Source organism: Alexandromys fortis, unplaced genomic scaffold (genome assembly GCF_014885135.2).
Source record: "Alexandromys fortis isolate MF-2015 unplaced genomic scaffold, M_Fortis_MF-2015_v1.1 scaffold_126, whole genome shotgun sequence".
Classification (NCBI taxonomy): domain Eukaryota; kingdom Metazoa; phylum Chordata; class Mammalia; order Rodentia; family Cricetidae; genus Alexandromys; species Alexandromys fortis.
This window is the reverse complement of record NW_026068018.1, coordinates 1,162,800-1,184,336: the sequence shown is the minus strand read 5'-3', so window position 1 is coordinate 1,184,336 and position 21,537 is coordinate 1,162,800. Positions and strand designations below refer to the sequence as shown.

Here is a 21,537-nt window from a genome sequence, read left to right as displayed (position 1 = left end):
GCCAAGGCTCTACTGAGTTCAGACTTCTTCTCCAGCCCCAACAACCTAAATGGGTAACTTCAGACAGTATTACGAGTAGAGAAGAGAATGCCTCTTGGTACATCAGGTAAAGCCATCCTTGCTACAGGTCTTGGTTTCCAGGGCACATCTACAAACTGCATTCCTAGCAAGTCTTTTGTGAAGTTGAAAAAGGGAAAATTCAGTCCAAATTTTATTGCAACTGACAAAATACTCTCTTAAAGATTTTATAGGTATACTTTTCAAAAGGATAAAGTTTGTATAAGATGGAAATTAATAAAACTCAGAAACATACATCATGCTTAGATTTTTTTCATAAAACTGAGGGAGGTTCTCAGAAGAGAGTAGTAGGCTATTTCTTTTCAATCTAAGTATATTACAGTATAATAAATCACAAAAGTACTCTTTTCTTTTTTTTGTTTTCCAAAAAAACAAGGAGATCTGGTGATTGGTATTTTTACCTCCTATTTTCACTATGCTTTTCCCTCGACCTCACTATGGAATCTATACATCAGTATTTGAATTTATTTATTTTTGTCTGCATTAGAATGCAAGCTCTTAAAGGGAATGACTACCAAGTCATTTGTTTTCATCCTTTACCTCCAGCGGAACTAGTATATGATCGTGAGTCAGTATATGATTGTGAGTCTTCATTTGTAGACTCCAAGAATGAAGAGGTTCTCACCATTTCCCTACTGGTCACCCTGGAAACAAATCTAACAAGAGAATACAGAGTGGTCCCTCACCCCATCAGTAGTCAGTGCACTAGTTCCTCTTCTCATTTTCCCTCCCGCCCTCGCCAAATGGTGCAAAAACTTTTTTGAAAAGATGTGTCCTGTACCCTTTAAGAAAGATCTCTAATATGAACTGGGTTAATGATTCTTCAAGGAGCCACCTCTCTCTTGTTTTACTTCCTCCCGGAAGTATTGCTTAGATTCGCATCTGACGAATGAGGATGGAGGAAGAGGAGCAGCCAGGAGAATAATTATTTACAAAATCTTCTCATGTCTTCCACCATAGTTTTTAATGTCAAACTGGAGCAATGAACACTCTAGGCTCTTCTCACCTTGGCATGTTTTCCCATTGAGCATGAGTCGATAGCCGGGCGGGCAGACACACTGGTAGCTTCCAATGGTATTTTTACACTCATGTTGGCAAGTATCTCTGTTCTGACATTCGTCAATATCTGTTCAGAAAGAAAACAGAGTGTATAGTGATGCGAAATGTATGCAGAATCAATAGCAGAGCCATCAATACAAGTGGCTGACATAAGATACGTTTCCTGCCGGTTTTACATTCATGCTTAGAGCTATTATTCATCAGAATATGCTTTTAGTGATATAAATGTTAACTTTGTTACAATATGCACCATACTATGTTATAATGTACAAACAGTTCTTTATCATCATACATGCACATATATGTGCTGAAACCTCAACTTTGTTTTTTTTTTTTGTTGCTAAAATGTATTAAAATGATAGGGGTGACAGATTTGTATAAGATCCTAAAGCACCAAAGAACCAACCTTGTGCTAGAAATTTACCTGGAAGTTTCTTTTGATAATAAATGGAAAAAGAGGTATCCATTTTAAAAATTATTATTTTATGTGCATGAGTGTTTTGACTACATGTATGTCTGTGTATCATGGCTGTGCATTACATATGGAGTCCAAAAGAGGTATTGATTCCCTGGGACAGGAGTTACAAACTGTTTCAAGATGGTTTGTGGATCAAGATGGTTTGTGGGAATCAAACCTAGCTCGTTTAGAAGAGCAGCCAAAACTCATAACCATCTTTCCAGTCCCCGTTTTTATTTCATGTAAACTTTAGACATTAGTCTCTCTCTCTCTGGATCTTCTCCCTACAATGTCTATACATAACTTTCCCATATGCAGGTATTTTTAAGTGGAAATGTTTCCATATTTGTGAGAAACAGTTCTCAATCTCTTTATATAATGGCAAAGTATCAGAGGCAAGTACATGTCTATAGCTGTGCTAAGTTGGGCAGCCCCTTTAATGTCTCAAGATATCAGTCAGTTCTTCTGCCGAAAGGGAACATGGAGATCACCTGTTCTGCTTTGTTGGGTTTGTTGGAAGATTCTTACACTGCAACAAGTGGGAAAACATTTATAAACCACAAGGGAGGTATAATCATTGAATCAATAAACATCACACACACACACACACACACACATGCACACACAATTGAAAGTACAGTGAAAGTAGATGATAATTCAAGTTCAGCATTTGTTTTTGTATTCCAATTGTGATTTGTTTGGATCATCTCTCTCACGGTCCCTGAGTGCACACTAACCAATGGAACACTGAAGAATATGATGACGTGGGAGCAGCAGTGTAGACGTGTAGGGATAAAGATAAGACAAAGTGAGGCCTGGGAGATGTCACAGAGCATGGATCTGCTCTTGTTGTGTGCTCTGCACATGCGGAAAAGAAATTGTAATGATTCATATTCAGCAAATATTCGCTTCCCATGTTGATACATCATTTTAGCTAACGAAAGTATTCATTTCATAATTTGTGTGAATTATTTTTGTCTTTCCTCTTTAAATATTTGCTTTAATCTAAAACAACAACAGAAATTCAAATGATTTTGAACTGGAAGTCGTTAACACGGAACTTCACAACATATGATTTTTAAAATGGCCAAGTGGGACTTCTGCTTTCACAACTGAAGCAAACTTCATTATTTCTGTCAAGCCCTGTGATCAATTGTTTAAAAACTAAAATTTTCTCAAATCTCACAAGATTCCACAGGGTCAGTTTAATCCTTTTGTAAATTGTCTGTCCCAGATGCTTAATTAAAGGCAGTCTGTGTTTGCTGTAAGTTGCCTTTGTTAGATGATTCCAGAGCTGTCTGCAGCCCTAGTGCGAATATCTTTATTAGCCCCAATAAAATGTTTACCATATTTTAAGAAATATCCAAACTTCTTCATTGTCTCCCCAGTAAGTGGAAAGATTCATAGGTTATTGAGTTATAAAAGCTGACTTTAGATTTTCCATGACTGATATATTCACTCTAAAATAGCCTTGAACAATGTATGCCTATCAAAGGAAGATAATTCTGATGCACGTAGTACTGGTGTAATACAAACATCAAGAAGAAAAAACTTCATTAGACTCTATATGATGGAGATGCAGCTATAGGCAATGAAGGAAAGGAGGGAGTTGGGTTACTAGACTCCCTATGATGGGGCTGCAGCTACAGGCAATGATGGAAAGGACACAGTTGTTACTATGAGAACCTTTCTAATACTGTTGTTCACCTTCAGATGTTAGAGCACAGCAATCAGGTGATGCATGATGTGAGGGTGTGGTTTAGTTCACTTACAGCATGGACACAAGCAATGATTTTGAGGAAAGAGTAAAAATAGAACAGAAAATAAGAACTTGTCCAAATGAAGACAAAAGTGGAATGGTGGCAGGCTATAGAATTCCACCAGTAAGAATAACTGGTCAGAAGACACTCTGGAAGACACTATGTCAATAAATGACGAGTGAAAAGTTTTGACTAGAGACAAGAGTCAGCTCAGAACTGTAGGTGTGGAGAGCTGCCAAACACTCAGAATGATGTGAGACACAGCGAATTAGTGGCTGTGGGGTATTTGTTCACACCGGACCACATGTAGGGCATTGCTAATGAATGCATTGACGTTTGAAGCATTTGCCATCGACTGTGTTCACAGTTTTGGAAAGCTCATCACAGAACAAAGTTCATATTTCCATAATAATACATTTTAACTACACCAGGATAACTAGAAAGAAAAGCATTGGAAAAACATGAATGCAATAGCCAAGTATGAAGCTCACGGTTTCAGAGGATCTGGAAGATATAGCTTAGCCCAGGCAATAGGAGAATCTGGGTCTATCTAAAGCTGACCAAGGAAACATGTCAGAAAAGATAATAGGATGGAGAAGAGTAGATAAAGAAATGAAAAAAAAGTCAGAAGGAGAAGAAAACCTTAAAACACTAAAAAAGTTTAAACAGAAAGTTCATGCCACTAAGGAGAAGCAATGTATAGAGCACATGGAGAGAGCTGTGTGGATGAATGGGCTGGGCTAATGGTCTCTGAATTTTAACAGGATTTCTTCCTTTTCCTGTTTGCTCTTTTTTTGCCATCTAACAAAACAGTGGGGCTAACTGCTATTTGCTCATCCTTCTGGATGCCTTAGCTCACTGACACGCAAACTATATCTGCCTACCAACGCTTGAGTTAAATATACAGCAGATGGCAATGTTTACAACTTAGCTGAAAATAAAGTCTCAGTTTTTCAGGGGAAAATTACAGTTAATGTTTGTAAAAGTAAGTTACCAACTTGTGAGTTTAGATAAAGACACTAAGCACACATTCCGGACCAATGCAAACAAATCTTGCTCTGGATCCTATTATCTTTCTATTCGTAAACATCCAAAACAATCGAATTGGGGAATTCCATTGTGAGACTAGGAACAATGGACAATAGGATGTTGGCTGTTAGGCAGAGCAGCTGACTGAGTCACTAAAACTTTCATATCTAAGCCACTGGTCTTGCATCAGATGAACCTACCATCTGATCGCTTCATCTTATGCGACAACACGTGTAGCGTCCTAAAACTCACATTATGAACAATACTGACATTCTGACATTTATATGTATGTAGGACTTAATTCAGTAGCACTTTTAGAGAGTGGTCAGAAATAGAAACAATATAACAGAAAAGATTATTAGAATGCACACATGCAAATACAACATTTATTTAGATCAAGTCTATGATCACCTTAGGTGCCAGGATAAACGTCTTAAAACTTTGAGTTCGTTCAGACTTGAGATCAGATATAATTCAGGGCCCCAAACAGGTGTTACAGACATGCTTAGACTCTAGACAAGAAGTGAGCTCACAGAAAGGAAATGCAATATGGCTGACATTTACCTATACATGTCTCACGGTTTGCCTCAGAGCCTTCAGGGCAAGTTTTCCTAAGAGTCCTTCTATTCCTGGAGAAAGACGCTCTGCTGTTTCTATACTCAGAGTAGGAGCTGTAGATCTGGGAGTGCTGTCTGTAATGCTGCGGAGGTTGATAGTCACTTCTCACAGGGGAGAACCGAGCAAGATTATAGCTACTGAACTGAGTGCCATAATCCGACAGCCTCTCCAATCCAGCGCAAGATTTCCCATCCCCTAACAAATGTTGTCCTGGTGGACAGACACACTTGAAGCTGCCGGGGCTGTTGGAGCACTGATGTGCACAGAGTTTAGGTACTTGTTCACATTCATTAATGTCTGCTCGTGTGCCATGATACATAAAAGAGAGAAAAGAAAGCATATATACACACAAAACAATCAGTCTGTGAAACAAACTAAAGATATCACATTACTCTCAGCGGTAGCGCCAAGGTTTTAATCACTCAGTTATGCATACTTAGAAAGAATCTGTGCCTTTTCCTATGAGCTTTTTTTTCTTTGCACACATTTTATTTAAACAACCATTCCAGACACTAGCTCTGGGAATCCATCTTCCCTCTCCATTACTGTTATAGCTTTAAGACCCAGTTGGCAGTTTCAGTCTTGCCCTCTTGACTTCAAAGGAAATCCAAGCTTGGATGTGTATCCATTTGGGCTAAGCTGACACACATCTTTATATGTAGCATGCAAGATTGCCATTTACATATTTCATCTTATTTTGGGCTATTAATACCGTAATGGATTTAATTATGGAAAAATTATAAACCCCACACTCAGCTTTCTGAATTAAACTAGATAGGGACATGCTACAATATTAAAAATGTTTCATCTTCCTTTGAGAGTAAGATGCAAAAGGGATGAAATCTAAAATAGAGTAATTTATAATGAAACAAAATTACTTAAATGTCTGTGTATGTCCCCATAAAATGATATGCATATACATCAAAAATTTTCTTTTTATAATGATTTATCTTATTCTTACTTTACTCATGTGTATGTGTGTGTTTTTCCATGTGTTTGTGGGTGTCCTCAAAGGCCAGAAGACGGTATAGGCCCCTTTGAGCTGGAGTTGAAGGCACTTGATGTGGGTGCTGGGAACTGAACTTGGCTCTTAACTACTGAACCACCTCTCCAGTCTTTCCTTTCTCTCCTTTGACTAACAGATCCCTCAAATATACTTCTAGCTTTCCTGGTTGGTTGGCACTGTGGGAAACACTCATGGGTTTAGATCTAGTTTTTATGGCTCTATAAAGATCCGTGTGCTCATTTATTTATTTTCTTTTTTGTTGAATACATTTTTTATTTTTTAAAAAATTATTTATTTTCTTAAATAAGTGAGGTTTGTCTTTCCACACTGATCGTGGGCCTAGTAACTGATTTCCTACCTAGCGGCAGGAGGGCCCATTTCCAAATGAAACTTACCTCACACAAGGCCTCTCCTTGTCTTCCTATTACAGTTTGAGGAAAATCTAAGCTCTTTGCTCTGGCCTCTTTGTCGTCTGCCCAGCTGTGCTCCAATAGCCCAGGCCCTGTGGACCCTTCTGCGTGTGACCAGTGTGACCCCATCTGCAAGGCTGTGTGGCCTGTTTCTCTTTAGCTTCTGTTTACACCTTCACACACTGGTTGCCCCTTCAGCCCACTCTCTAGTGAAGTGCCACTCACCCTGGCCTGTAGTACTATTTCCCTGGCCCTGTTTGAGTTTCTTAGATTATTTATCATAGTCTAAACTTGTACTCATATTTATCCTGGAAGCCCCTTTGTCCCCATGGAAGGTAAACACCATGAGGACAGAAACCTGCTCTACAGTGTTTAGTGCTAATTTCCACAGCCGAGAACACCAGGCAGAACAAACGAAGTGCTCAGTAAACTCTTCTTGAAATAAAGAAGCAGTGGGTATTGGTGCCTGGCCAAGTCCGGTCACTGACAAAATGTGTCATATAAGGAGCTGTGCCTGGGGTGCAGAGAAGCCTGAACTCAAAAGCTGAAAGTAGGTCCAGGGAGGGCTGAAATTATACGTCAGGTTTGCTCTCAACCATCTTCACTAGTTTTCCTGCAGTTCATCGTTCAAAGTTCTGGCTTTGTGGGAGCCTAGCCAGTTTGGATGTTCACCTTCCTAGGCATGGACGGAGGGGGGAGGACCTTGGACTTTCCACAGGGCAGGGAACCCTGACTGCTCTTTGGACTGGGGCGGGGGAGAGGAGTGGGGAGAGGGAGAGGGAAATGGGAGGCTGGGAGGAGGCAGAAACTTTTTTTTTCCTTTTCTCAATTAAAAAAAAAAACAAAAACAACAACAACAACAAAAAAACCAAACCAAACCAAACCAAAACAAAACAAAACAAAACAAAAAAAAAAACAAAGTTCCTGATGCATGGGTTCTGCCGTAACTACAAGCTGGAAGCTTTTCTGTTTCCAATTATTAATTCTGATTTAATAGTTAAGCCAAGTTCTTTTTCCTCCCAGATATTAAGGGAACGAAGGCACAGAATCACATTTTACTAAGATAAAAACTCATCATATCTTTGAAAATTTAGAAACGTTTTCCTTTTTACTTATATGCCAACAGATGAAGTGTTTTTGCAGCTCATTCTGAAAGCTGAAAATCGGGAAACAAAACTAAATTCTTCAATCCATTACTACAGTGGCAGGAAAATATTAGAAAATGTTTAAAAGTAAGAGTTTCTTTTAAAACTCATTCTAGAAAGGAAAAATTAAAATGAACATTTTAAACTCTTCAGGGTAATGACCTTTCTTTCTTCCTCAATACAATGTTAGAGTTGCAACTACTGATTCAAGTGCTGAACAAATAAACATTAGTGTAAGGGCTATTCAAGACATTCAATTACAAGATCTAGACAGCAAGCTCTAATCTCTAATCAGAAGAATAAAATGATGTGTTCCACATTTCTCCTATTAATACAATAATTTCTAAAAGTGGTGCTGGCATGAACATTTGCTATGTGGAAAGTACCATGCTAAGAGCAATATTAAAACAGATGAACTGAGATTTTATAGAGGGATTTGCTGTAAATTGTATGATAGAAAAATGAAGCAACCAATTGCAAAACAGATTATAAGACCTTAAAGCAAATATCAAAACACCATTAGTTTAAAGTCCATATAGTGTTTTACTTCACTTAAATAATGTGGAAAGGAATAACTTAACAGTTCATTTTCTTGATTACACATGAGATATTTTTAGTTCAGGGAATGGCATACAGTGAACACAACATATTTTAGATAATGTAATAATTACCGGTTCACTTAAATTGTGTGTTCATGTCTTAATATCTTATGCTTAAACTTTCATACCACATATACATATATTTCCTAACTTATAAAATGTATTTATGTCACATGCATAGAGAAGTAATAGGATAATCACGAGACTCAAGCTGCCATGGCTGTTATATTGGAAGTTCACTTTGATATATACATTACTTAGGAAGCACTCAGGAAATGGCCATAATATTACTTGAAATGCCAAAACATTAAATTCAATGTGAAGTCTCTGAGGCAGTAACCACACTATGTTACAACTTAGCCAACTTATATTATACATCCACTAGGTATAGCAAGAGAGCCTGACCATATGTGTCTAGTGAGGTTGGGTAACCCTATCAGCAGCTGTATTATTCTGGAATTGTCTTGTTAACTTACCAATACAGGGTCTTCCAACTCCTTGGGACCGATAACCCCTTGGGCACGCACACCGGTAGCTGCCTCTCGTGTTCTCACATATTTGGTTATATCTGCACTGATGGGTCCCATCTTTGCACTCATCGATGTCTACAGACATGGGGGCAATAAAAAGCAACATTTCTTCTTCAAACCTCAAGTCATCATACTTAAGATTCACGTTCTGCTGATGGTTAAAGTTTGTGTTTCCCACTGTACCATTGAGAGTGTTAAATTAGGACTTAGGACTTGGGAATCGGCAAGGACTGGGTTCAACTCTCAGCACCACCATTGTTAACCAGCTCTCCCTACCCCCTTGCTTCCTACTGTGGGAAGAGTTTGGTCTTTGTTTTTGGTTTTGCTTCTTTTCTGTACTTCAATTTCTTTGGTCCTCTTATTTGTTCCAAAGGTCATTGTGTAGGCAGATTTGGAGTCATAGAGCTACATGGCTTCTGGTCCCCAGTCCCACAGCTGCAGCTGCCAGCTGGACACCCTCCACTTCCTCTCTGAGCCGCACTGCAGAGCCAGCATGCTCCACTCTTACCCTTACCCTCTTCTTTACAGCATCAGCGTTCCTTCGGAGCCAACCGTGGCTGCTAGTCTCAGAGTCATCTCTAAGTTATTTTTGCAGCTGGGCAGTTCGGTAACCTTCAGCGGAAGCCATAGATCTCCACATTTACATTCTCACTGAGCCAGACTTCTGCTGTCGCTTCTTATTCTGGTATTTCAGTCCGTGTCATTTCTAAAACCTTAGACCCAATTGTAGAGTCAACACTCCTAAAACCAGACACTTCTGTATGCTATGTCGTGTGATGCTCAGAACTGGCTGCTACTCCACTCAGCTATCTGCACAGCATTATAGCTACAAAGTATTTGGAAGGTGATGATCCAATACTTGTCCCTAGAAGTTGTTAGGTTTACAAACCTTCTTTGCACCTCAATTAGCAACAAGAGGTCAGTATTCCATGCCTAGTTATTTCTTGTGAATACAGGGCCTTCTTGCCTTCCTTTTTATCACAAGCTAACAGTCCAGTCAAACTGAAATTTAAATGCCATAACTTCCATGGTGCTTTTGATAGTCTTACATATGATCGCATGATTGCTCTCTTGGGCACTGCTCAATTTCATTTGTATCTTTTGTGGTGTTTTCATTTTACCTTGTATTGCAGCATTCTTCCCCGCCTATTTTTTCTTTTTTTTATTTATTTGTTTTTTTTATTTACTTATTAATAAACTGAAAGAAAAAAACCGCATATTTTTTTATAGGAGAGTAAACCACATGCCACCACACATGTGGAAGACAGACGACAACTTCTGAGAGTTAGATCTCTCCTTCTACCACGTGGGTCTCAGGGATTGAACCCAGGTGGTCTGGCTTGGTTATAGGACTCTTTACCTGCTGATCCATCTCCGTCTCCCTCTTGGTTTTTATTAACTACTGTAGTTTTTAGTTTTACCAATTCATGTAGGCCGGTACAGAATAGATAAACAAAGAAGAAACTTAGAAGAAACAAAACGTATTTTATATTCTAAGTTGAAAATCAATGACATCTGGTGATTTTGTAAGCTGGTATGGAACAGACAAGGAATAAAGCTGAGGTCAATAGAATTTGTATATTTTCTTCCTCTTGATTTAATATTTAAAGCAGTTCTAGAATGATTATATTTTAAAATAAATGTCTACAAATATATTTTTTTTCTTGAGCTTTGCTGTGAAGTTCTAAGCAGATATGCTAAATTTGAAGTTAAAAATGGCATGAGTTAATCCTAATCCATGTAGACACTAAACTTTGTAAAAAAAATGTATGATGGATGGGAGCTCAAAATGGCTGCAAATTCGCATAATGGGCTTCCTTTCCCTTGTATGCATGATGTGGGGATTCTGGAGCTCAGGCATGCCAGACCCTAGGGAAACTGATGGAGAAGGATCGTCTTGTTAATTCAGTTTATGTCATCATCCTATTCTAGAGTAGATGCCTTCCTTAACTTGTTGGTGTTAAAAAGTTCTCTGTCAGGGAACTAGCATGGCACTCACCAATGCAGGTCCCATTTTCAGCCTTGGTCATTCCGTTTGGACAAAGATCAATGCACTTAAAGCCACCACGGGTGTTCTTACAGTGCTGGTCTTGTCTGCACACGTTCTGTCTACATTCGTTCACATCTTGATAAAAGAACAACAGTAACACAAACAAAGTAAACGAATGATTCCACTTTTATGGAGGAGGAAAGGTTCCTTAGTAAGGCAATTACAAATTAATATACACGTGTGTAACCACAATTGCTGCACATGGTAAAAGTGATTAAGTCTAACAAAGTTTATTAATTCATTTTACTTTAAATCAGAATGAGAAAGTATTGATTCACAGAGTTGGTAGATATCCTTATATATGATATAAACTTAATGTGCATATACACATATACATGTATATTTAAAAATTAATGTGTACACATATATACATATATATATTCACACACATACACATAAATATATATTATGTTGTAAGACCCTAGTGGTTTTATTATTCAAGCATGGAACATGGCATTTATCAAATATCATTTGATTCTGCTTTTTGTACAAATTATAAGCATAGGCATGACTGGTAGCCTATATTTGAATAAGTACTAAGACACTGTATATAGATTTAGATAATTCAACAATGAAAAATTAGAGGAGTTTGGAGAGATGGATGAGTGGGTGAGGGTGCTTGATACATAAACATAAGGATTGGGGTTTGAATTTCCAGAACCCATGTAAGAACCTGGGTGTGGCTGCATGTGTACTTCTAACCTCTGTGCTGTAGGAAGGCAGAGATAGGAGAATGTCTGGGGCTTGCTGGCTGCCTGGTCTAGCTGAAAAAACAGTGACTCCAGTTTCAGTGAGAGATGCTGTCTCAAAGGAATAAGGCAGAGAGTGATAGGCCAGGTCACGGATGTCCTCTGGACTCTGCACATGTGCACACAGATGTGCACACACTCTCTCTCACAGAGTTACACCAATATCATTACTGTGAATTCAAAGTCAGACTCTTACCAATGCATTTTCTGCCTTTGAGTTGATAGCCAGCTTCACATCCACAATGGAAGCTTCCTATGACATTGAAACAGCGCTGGTGACAGGGGCTGGATTCCTGACATTCGTTAATATCTGTCAACACAACCAGACTTTCAGTATATACTGTCAGAAAAGCTGAGTAAATCCATCCCAAACGTTTAATCCTTTACTTCTCTTGATGATGATCATGCTCAAGACCTTAGACTACTTTGATTGAGGGAGTCTTGAAGCCTCTGCTACACAGCTAATACAATTAGCTGCTGGAAACGGCTTTCTTCTCCAATACTTCTAAACATAGATATTTACTAATAGTTCAGAACTGTGTTGGTTAAATCCTGGCCTGCTTTAAGTATTTTACCATGCAGTCTCCACCTCTGTTTCTAGGAAAGTTTTAGCTCTGGAATTTTGCCGAAAGACTGGGGTAAAGATGGAAGACAATAAAACAAAGCAAACTAACACAGCTGCAGGGCCTTGTGCAAGCAGCCTCCTTTCCCTGACCTTACTGCTACTCTCCTGACCGAGTCTGTCACTCTGTGTCTGACTTAGCAGCTTCAGCAACTCTTTCCCTCTCTTCAGTCATTGCCAAATGAATCCCAACATGACCTAGCTCACAGTGTAAAAAGGAGAATGCAAGGCCGCTGTGCCTGTCAGCACTTTGAACCCTTCTTTCCTCAGTCCCAGGAGAAGAAGAAGAAGAAAAAGAAGGAGGAGGAGGAGAAGGAGGAAAAGAGAAGAGAGAGAGAGAGAGAGACAGAGAGAGACAGAGAGAGACAGAGAGAGAGAGACAGAGAGACAGAGAGAGAACCTCCTTTCCTAAGAGAAGTCTTTCTGAGTTTTGCCCCTCTGAAGTCCACATTCCCTTCTCATCAGCATGGGGATTATAGCCCGTCAGTGGGTTACTCCTTTTGTGTAGGTTTGAAGTCCCATCTTTCTCTTTGCCTCTAGACATAGTCAAGCTTCTTTGTGGTTACACAACCTCCCTGCTAGGTCACATATATCTCAATTCCTTTCTCTTCTCTGTTCTAATCCAAATCCTTCAGAAGAGAAATTGCTATATTTAGGCTTTTTACTCTAAAAATTAACACTGTCAATATCCCTTATTTGAGATCCTCTAATTTAGCTCTTGAAAGGCACAGTGTGAACTTATATAAACAATATATGTATGTATGTATATATATACATATAACAAATACTTGAAGACATTTTTCTTGGTGTGTTTCCCCCTTTTCCTCCTCTTCTTTTGCATGCCCCCATCTCTGTTCACACTGCTCGCCAGCAAAAGCAAATGCCATTAACAATCAGAAATAAAAACACATTTCTTCTATGTGCATCCCTATATCTCTACTTTCTTTCTTGAATTATTCTTTGTTTTCTAATCATATTATTTTATACAAGTTATACATGATTTTTTTTTATAGCTTGATTTTCTCATTCCTGCACAATGGCTGACGGTGTAAAGGAGTCATCTCTCTTTTCCTGCTTTGTAGTTTAGGATCTACTCTTTTTGTGTCTGCAAAAAACTGCTGGTATCAGCTTTGTTGGTAACTTCTGAAACCTTGAATCAACCATGGTGTCTTTCAGTAGGCAAAAAATAAAGTGTGAAATATTCATACAGTGGTATGTTACTTGACCCTAAAAGAAATGTATTGTGAACCCTGCAAAGAGCCAATTAGGACCTTAATTACTAAGCAAATGAAGAGAAGCCCGTCTCACGGCCATATACTAAAGAATTCCAGCAGTATAACAGTCTAGACTAGAAAACACTATGTAGGCAGTAAATAAATCAGGGTTGGAGAGGCAAAGATGGACACATGGGGTGTAGAGGGTTGGAGAGACAGGGGCACATAGGGTTCAGAGGGTTTTGGGGATCATGAAACTACTATACCAGCATAAATTTGTGGAAATGCGCAGAATGTCCAACACCAAGAGTGAGCGATCATGCAAAGGGTGAACTCTGAGTGGTCGCGACTCATCAGTGATGCAGTTCATCAAAATGGAACAAACACAATACGGTGCAGCAGGAAGCTTATAGTAGCGAGGATGTGCATAGTGAAGAGGGTGTCAGGAAATACGTGAAACTCTACTTTCCGATAGTCAAAAAGATTTATTTTAATTCTTAGATATGTTTAGGGTGTCCACCCTAAACATTCACGTGGGTACGTGAATGAGAGTGATGCCCCTGGGGCTGGAGCTCCAGGAGGCTGTGAGCTGCCCTACACTGTGCTGGGAACCAAACTCACAGCTTCTGACAGAGCAATAGGTGCTTTCAACAGTTGAACCATCTCTCCATTCCTTCTGCTAAATCTTGATTTAAACTTCACACTGATTTAAAAACAAAAGCCCTGTTAAAATAATCGAGTAATGAACATCCTGGTCTACACCGAGTCTTCTGCAGCGGGGTGCTGAGGAACAGATTCGATTGGGTTGTGTTGCATGATCTGCTGTCCTAAATGGTATTAAGCAAATGGTATTCTAACCTACTGTGCTACAAATATTAAAAACAGTGTACACATGTGCACAGCCAACTGTACACTCACACATATGTAAGTACACACATACATAGCACATACAAACATATACGTAGCAATACACACACACACACACTATACCTTGACAACTTAGCCCATCAGAAGTTCTTCTGAAGCCTGTTCCACAATGAACCACACAGCGATAGGATCCAATGGTGTTGTCACAGTCCTGACCAGCATGACAGCTATGTCCACCCAAAGCACACTCATCAATGTCTACAACAGAAGGAGCCACGACATTGTGGTGAGTTGAAAAACAAGCAATTTAAGAACTTGTTGCGATGCAGGGATTAGAAACCACAAAGCATTTGAAAATATCAAAGAATAAGAAAGACTGAATGTTTTGGTTGACTCTTTGAAGTGACTTGGAAAGTTAATAAATTCATAGCAGTGTGTTGTGATCTACTGGTAAAGCTGATCACTGGATCAGACTACTTATAAATTAGGTGACTTTTATCAAGTGAGTTGCTCTCTCTGAGATCTTCAGTGAGCTATGCCAGGCATCCCTAATTTCTGGGTGTCCTTATAAAGGCAACGGCTGGGCAGTATTCTCTTTCTTACTTTTTCAGTGCAATGAGGACTTTTCTGTTTATTGCAAAGCTGTGGGCAAACTGGTCGATGACTGGCCTACCATGTTTTTCCTAGGTAAGGGTGTCTTGGTCACTGGATTTAGTTCAGAGACTACCTTGACAGGTTCGTCCATCTGCAGCTATCGTGAGGCCTTTGGGGCAGGAGCAGTAATAGGCTCCCATGGCATTGTGGCAGGTGTGGGAGCAGGGATTCCCAGCTGTGCATTCATCTTCATCTAAAAGAGAAAACAAAAATGACTGTCAGTGTGCAAAACTCCTGCTTCCTAGGAGCTGTTCAAGTCCATGAAAACAATCATGTTTAGATGCCTAGGAACTGGATCAAATATAACAGAGAACACTTTAAGTGACACAGGATGGAATTGTTACAGAGAAATTAACTTGAAGTCTTAAAGTCATTGCTGATAGTGAATACATATTTAGATTTTATTCTAAAACAAAAGTGATAGCTAAAATATATTTATATTTTCTGCAAACTAAAGTCTCCTTAGCAGTTGCAACTCATTCTCCAAAGCATTCTTCAGAGGTGGAATTTTTAGGAAACTACTCTAATTTGCATGACAAATCTGGAGAACAGAGGTTAAGTGAATGCTCTCAGCCAATCAGGCAGTGAAGGCCAGAGCGGAGACCTGAATGCCATCTGAACACTACGTCTTCCAGCCCACTACGTTATGCTGGTCAGTGCAAGAGCAGCACTATGCAGGCCAAGAGGAAATCCTCAGCCATTTACTACACTGTGACTCCCTGTGAAGAAGTCTCTCACAAGGGTACCTGTGGGACAGAGCTGGCTTTACAGTTCCTGTGGGCCCACTGTTTCATCCTACCCATGACCGAGCAGTTCCATGGTTAGGCTAATTTGTGTTGGATCACTGAGAGTTCATATTCATTGAGTCTCTGGATGGAGATTAATTTCCTCTGCTCACTTCACTCTGTACTTGCTGACCATCTCTGATAACTAGACTCTGGCCAAATTGAAGGCACACGGGCTTTATCAGCGCACTCAACTTCTAGTCTGCCATTTGATAATAGGCAATCTTCAGTTTATTTAACTTCTCTACATCTCCGCTCTTTAGTTATCAGGTGGAACATTCCTAGGCAGCTGTGGTGATTAAATACCTAGGAAAATGGGCAGCAGCAGCTGATTAAAAGATAACTTTTAGCTGAGCCAGAGAGATGAGTCAGCAGGTAAAGGTGCTTGCTGTCAAGCCTGATAACTTAAGCTTGATTCCTTGAAATCACATAGTGGAGAGTGACATCTGTCTCTTACAAATTTTCCTCTGGCTTTTTCAGGAGCTATCGTATTGCCATGAGCCACGGTATTTCCAGAAGCCATGGCACTGTCACGAGCCACGGCACTGTCACGAGCCACGGCACTGTCACGAGCCACGGCACTGTCACGAGCCACGGCACTGTCACGAGCCACGGCACTGTCATGAGCCACGGAATTGTCATGAGCCACGGCACTGTCACGAGTCACTGCATGCCCCTTCCACACAAAATAAACAAATGTAAAGGAAAGATACCTGTTGCTGACACTATATGAAATGAAAATATTTTATTCATTCCTATACTCACCAGCACAAAAGGGTCCCAGTGAGTCTAAGGTGAAGCCAGAGGGGCACTGGTTACTGCGTTCTCCTGCCAAAGCAAGAAAAGCACGATTAACTAGTCTGTTAGAACACCGGCACCCACTCCCAGTATCGCCTTCCCTGGAAAGATATGTCAAAGAAGAAATGATGAAAAAAAAAAAAAACACAGTGTTGGAAACAAACAAGAATGGAGAACTTCATGTTTTTTCAACCAAGAGTTAAATGAACTAGTCCAGAGGTTGTTGGCAAGCTGACACTGAAAACAAATTTTCTGTTTAAGTTATGAACAGGAATAAAAAGAAAACAAAATAAGTTATTCTGTAATAGCTAAAGATAATCCAAGATAACTGTGTGTGCCAGGCACAGCAACAGGTGCATCCTGCTGTCCCGACCACTGGTGCACTTTCACGAAGAGGAAAGATGCTGTTTCAGATGCTTGCTAGGGCAAACAACAGAAATGCTTTGCCTTAGTGGAAAATCAACATTCTAGGCAGGAACCCCCATTTCTTGGGGTTATCCATTTTCAATATTGAGACTCTTGGCTGAAATTCTTGCGTGAGACTGTTTTCCTGTTCTGAGCAGTTGAAGCCAAGCAAGTGGGCAGGTTGAGCTAGAACAAATTGAAAATGATATCAGGAAAAAGGTCACCTGAAGAAAGAGATTCCTGAGAGCACTCAAAGCGTGGGTGAGAGAGTGGGAATGAGGGGGATGGAGCAAAAGCATCTGGAACATGTAGTACATGATAGCTTGAAGGGTTTGCGGCCCTTTGTTGTGGAATAATTGTTTGTACACTGTGAATATGTGTCACTCTGGTTGGTTTAATAAAAAGCTGAACAACCAACAGCTAGGCAGGATTTTGGGGACAAAGAGGATGCTAGGAAGAAGGGAGCCATGAGGAGCCATGGAGGAAGCATGATATGTAGGAGATGAGGTAACAAGCCACGAGCCATGTGGCAGCACATAAGTTATAGCAATGGATTAATTTAAGTCATAAGAGCTAGTTAGAAACAAGCCTAAGCTATCGGCTAAGCTTTCATAAGTCTCCATGTGGTTATTTGGGAGCAGGCTGGCAGACAGAAAGATCCACCTACAATCCTTTAATACAAGTCCTTATGTTGTGGTGACCCACAGCTATAAAATTATTTCATTATTACTTCATAACTCTCATTTCGCTACTATTACACATTGTAATGCAAACATCTATGCTTTCCAATGATCTCAGGTGACCCCTGTAAAAGGGTCGTTTGACCCCCAAAGGGTCCAACCCACTTGTTGGGAACCACTGGCTTAAAGGTTACAATCTGTTTCATTTCATTCAAACCTGACATCCTTACTGTTGTTGTGATACCTGGTTTTCAGAAGTGGCGTCTGGAACAACAGTTTATAAGCTGTTTACGAGCAGAAGCTCGAGTGGGCAGCCTTAAGAAGCAAGCCCTTTTGAATTGGTTATTACGACTTAGGTTCAGTTAGTCATCTGTTCCTACATGCTTTAAACTTAACCAGTACGTGTGTAGGACACATTGTTGGTGATGTACTTGTGAAAGAAAAATCATGCCCTAGAAACAGAATTCATTATTCTCATATAGAAGGTTTGCATTTTTGGCTATAATTGGGAGAGACATTTTTTCATTAGGCGGCATTTGGGAGATGTTGCAGGAGGAGATTCCTTGTATGCTAGCATGATAAAGTATTAAAATTTCGTGCATGGAGCTGGGTGTGGTGGCAATGCCTGCAATCCTAGCATCTGAAAGGGGAAGGAAGGAAGATGGTGTGTTTAAAGGTCAGTCCAGGCTGTGACAGGGAGTTCCTAGTGGGGAAAGTTTTCAAAAGAAAAACCCAGTGATTGGGGAAGGCCCAGGCCCAGGTTTCAACAATTCTGCAGTGTGAAGGAAAGTCCCAGGCATTTGTTGCTCTGAAAACCTTTGATGTAAGTAGGAGGCGGCAATGATAGAAACTTAATGATATGTTACATATTAAACAGTTTCACATGATTTAACTATATAATGGATTTTCTAGAATTCAGCTATCATGTAAATTGGTATCTTATTTTCCTTCATTTTATCCAGAATGTAATAAAGAATTCTTTAAAGTTACCTCCCTCCACAAAAAGCATGGCAGGATTTTATAGGTCAGGTTAGGCAAATGGCTAGTTTTCTTTATCTACAGATTCCCATATTAAATCAAGATATTTCATTATGAATTGTTTTCCTTTGTTCATTCTTTCCATGTGTATGTGGGGTGTACATGTGTTTGCACACCTTGTGTGTGGGTATACCTGGCTGTGCCTGACTGTGTGGAATCCAGATGTTGATGTTATGATGTCGTTCCTTAACCTCTGCTTACTCACCTTGCTCTTTTGAGACAAAGTCTCCCTCTCTCTATCATTGAACCCTAAACATGCCATTTTTACTATATTATTTGGCCAGGAAGCCTCCAGGATTCTTTTGTCTTTTCTGTGCTGGGGATGCAGGCATGTGCCTCTGTGTATAGCATTTAAGTGGGGTCCTTTAAGTGGGTCTTTTCATTTGCATAGAAAACATTCTATCCACTGAGATGTAGATCTTTTGATCTGCTATAATAACTGTTAAGGAAAAGACAAATATATTTGTTCTTAATAGCATGACTATTGCCACACAATCACCCAGGGGTGGAAAATGCAGGCTTTATTACAGTGCATACTGCTTTTTTCAATCATTATTACACCATAAATGTTCTCTTCACTTGTGTAAACTTACAGTGGTGTCTAATACATGACCGACACTCAACGAATGTTAGGGGAAAAAAATGAATCAACTATTTCTTGATAATTATTTCAATGATTTTTAAGAGATTATTAAACATGTGTCATATTTTCATATCATGTCCGACTTCTACGATGTTTATTTGTTAATTCTTCTATTACAAAGAAACTAGGTGAAACCTCTAGGATAGTAATGTTGGGCTATTTCTGTGATTTTGTTAGGACAGACGTAGAGCATCAACATTTATTAAAGAACCAACCATGCAAGCTTGCCCCCTGGTGGCTACTGAGAAACGGCAGGAACACAACTTGAAATTCACAGAGCAACTCTTTGAACACACGAATCATAGAATCACACATGCAAGGCCTGCAACAGAATTTAATTGCCTTTAAATGTGTTTACCTATATTCTGGGACTCAGATTATTTGGTAACAATCTCAGATGGTGCAAAGATGTTCACGTGGCTTTAGGCTTAACATTTAACATTTAAGCCTGACATGTAAGAAGTATATGTGCCTATTTAGCCAATACTTTGGCTTCTCCAAGGGACGTCCAACATTTTGGTGTGGTGACATGATGTATTCTTCTACAAAGCTTGTGATCAAGATCTTTGCAATCCATCACAAGCACGGGTGCTGTAGGACAACCACCAAGGAAAGCTGGGCAGACATTGAGGGAATGACTGAGTGAAATAAGAGGAATAAACAGCATTTGTCGTCTGCCACTATGTCGTGCAGCAGAGGAGAGCTGAAAATTCACATGGAATGTAAAACATAGTAAACATTTTACCTGGTTATGAAGATAGTTTTATACTAAAAAAGAACAAAGACGTTACCAAAAAAAAAAAAAAACAGTAACAAAGCCTCAAAATGTCACAGAACATGAAACTGACAACTGCAGAGGTTTGGAAGGCTGAGAAGGAACACTGGGGACCAGACACTCCAAACAAGCCCACACCACAGCACAGAGCACACATCACTTCAAGGTATGGGGCTGTCTATAGAAAATGGAAAGCGGTTCAGAAGTGATGTATTACACGGCAGTTTCCAGGAATGAGAGATAATAGTATTGTAACTATTCTCCACAGCTTTTTTGTTTGTTTCCCTGGAAAAAATGTCACTATGGTGTCCTTTTCTCATAGGAGTCAGGCGTGGGTGATAAATTTTATGGCCACATTGATTTAAGGCCTAAGTGGCTGTTAAGACATGTCAGTATGAATTCTTTCATTTTCCCATTTTTCTCTGCATTGTGTCTCTGCTTGATACACACCTTCCTGAGTGACAACATTAATGTACCCAATAAAGAGAATAAAGTGCTTAAAAGAAAGCGGCTTTGAGAATCTGCCCATTAGCTTAAGCTGTGATATACTTTACATAATATTTCAGAGATTTTGAAAACTCATTGATTCAAAAAGGACTTTATTATCTAAAGAAAAACATTCAGGTGGATAATATATATTTTAATCCTCTCCAAGAATATGGGCTGGAACAGCAGTTCTGCCAGGTGCTATGATGAGGCATCTAAGGAAACTAAATGTACCTGAACAATCTTTACACAGGAGGGCTGACCTACAACAAAAACAAAGAATGGAGTACACAAGGAAAACCTAACTCTAGCACGTTAGGTGTGGGCCTTCTTAGTACTGTTTTGAATGGCTTCAAGGCAGCTGACTTTTATCCTTTTTAAAAGAACAAGAAAGGGGGCTGGAAAGATTGCTCAGCGGTTAAAAGCACTGACTGCTCTCCCAAAGGACCTGGGTTCAATTCCCAGCACGCACATGGCATCTCACACCTGTCTATAACTCCAGTTCTAGCAGACCTGGCACCCATGGCAAAACACCAAATGCACATAAAAACAACTAATTAATTAAATAATTAATAAAAGAAAAACCAGAAAAGAAAGAAAGAAAAGAAAAAGAGAAAAAGATGGCAGCACAGATATTTGGATCTTTCTTTAATCATATTACCTTTGGAAATCGAAGCATGGATTTTAAAACCCAATGTCTCTTCTAATTGGTTGTAGTTAGACTCCACAGAAGATGCATGAAGAGTTTCTACTAAGAAAGGCATTTTCCCCCAGGCCTGATCGTAGAAAATGGTGTGGTTCCATGTGTAGGGGACACTGATGCCATCGATGGTGAAGAGCCGGGTTGAGTAGGCGTAGAGCTGCCCGGGTCCTGTTTGAATGTAGTCCTCGGTGTAATCCTAAGGAAAAGGACTTGGGGGTCAACACGGCACCTGGCATTTTTCCTAGGGGACTGTGAAGAGTGCTCAGAGGGAGATGGAAAAGCCTTGCAGATTAACAGTGGAATTCTGAATAGAGCTGCAGCAGCACAGTAGTGTTCTGGAAGTAATTCCTAGGTTGACTCTTTTCATTACAACCAGA

At 39.7% G+C, this 21,537-nt stretch overlaps 1 protein-coding gene across 1 annotated transcript in view; it reads right to left on the bottom strand.

Moving 5' to 3' along the window:
* Hmcn1 (hemicentin 1) overlaps window positions 1-21,537 on the bottom strand; it is a 449,244-nt gene that overhangs the window by 8,401 nt on the left and 419,306 nt on the right. The window contains exons 97-105 of the mRNA XM_050162915.1: window positions 21,119-21,356; window positions 16,398-16,460; window positions 14,921-15,040; window positions 14,317-14,451; window positions 11,687-11,800; window positions 10,691-10,816; window positions 8,638-8,766; window positions 4,948-5,298; window positions 1,085-1,204 (exon numbers count right to left, since the gene is read on the bottom strand). Coding sequence (XP_050018872.1) covers window positions 1,085-1,204; window positions 4,948-5,298; window positions 8,638-8,766; window positions 10,691-10,816; window positions 11,687-11,800; window positions 14,317-14,451; window positions 14,921-15,040; window positions 16,398-16,460; window positions 21,119-21,356 — 1,396 coding nt within the window. The remainder of the gene's footprint in view (window positions 1-1,084; window positions 1,205-4,947; window positions 5,299-8,637; window positions 8,767-10,690; window positions 10,817-11,686; window positions 11,801-14,316; window positions 14,452-14,920; window positions 15,041-16,397; window positions 16,461-21,118; window positions 21,357-21,537) is intronic.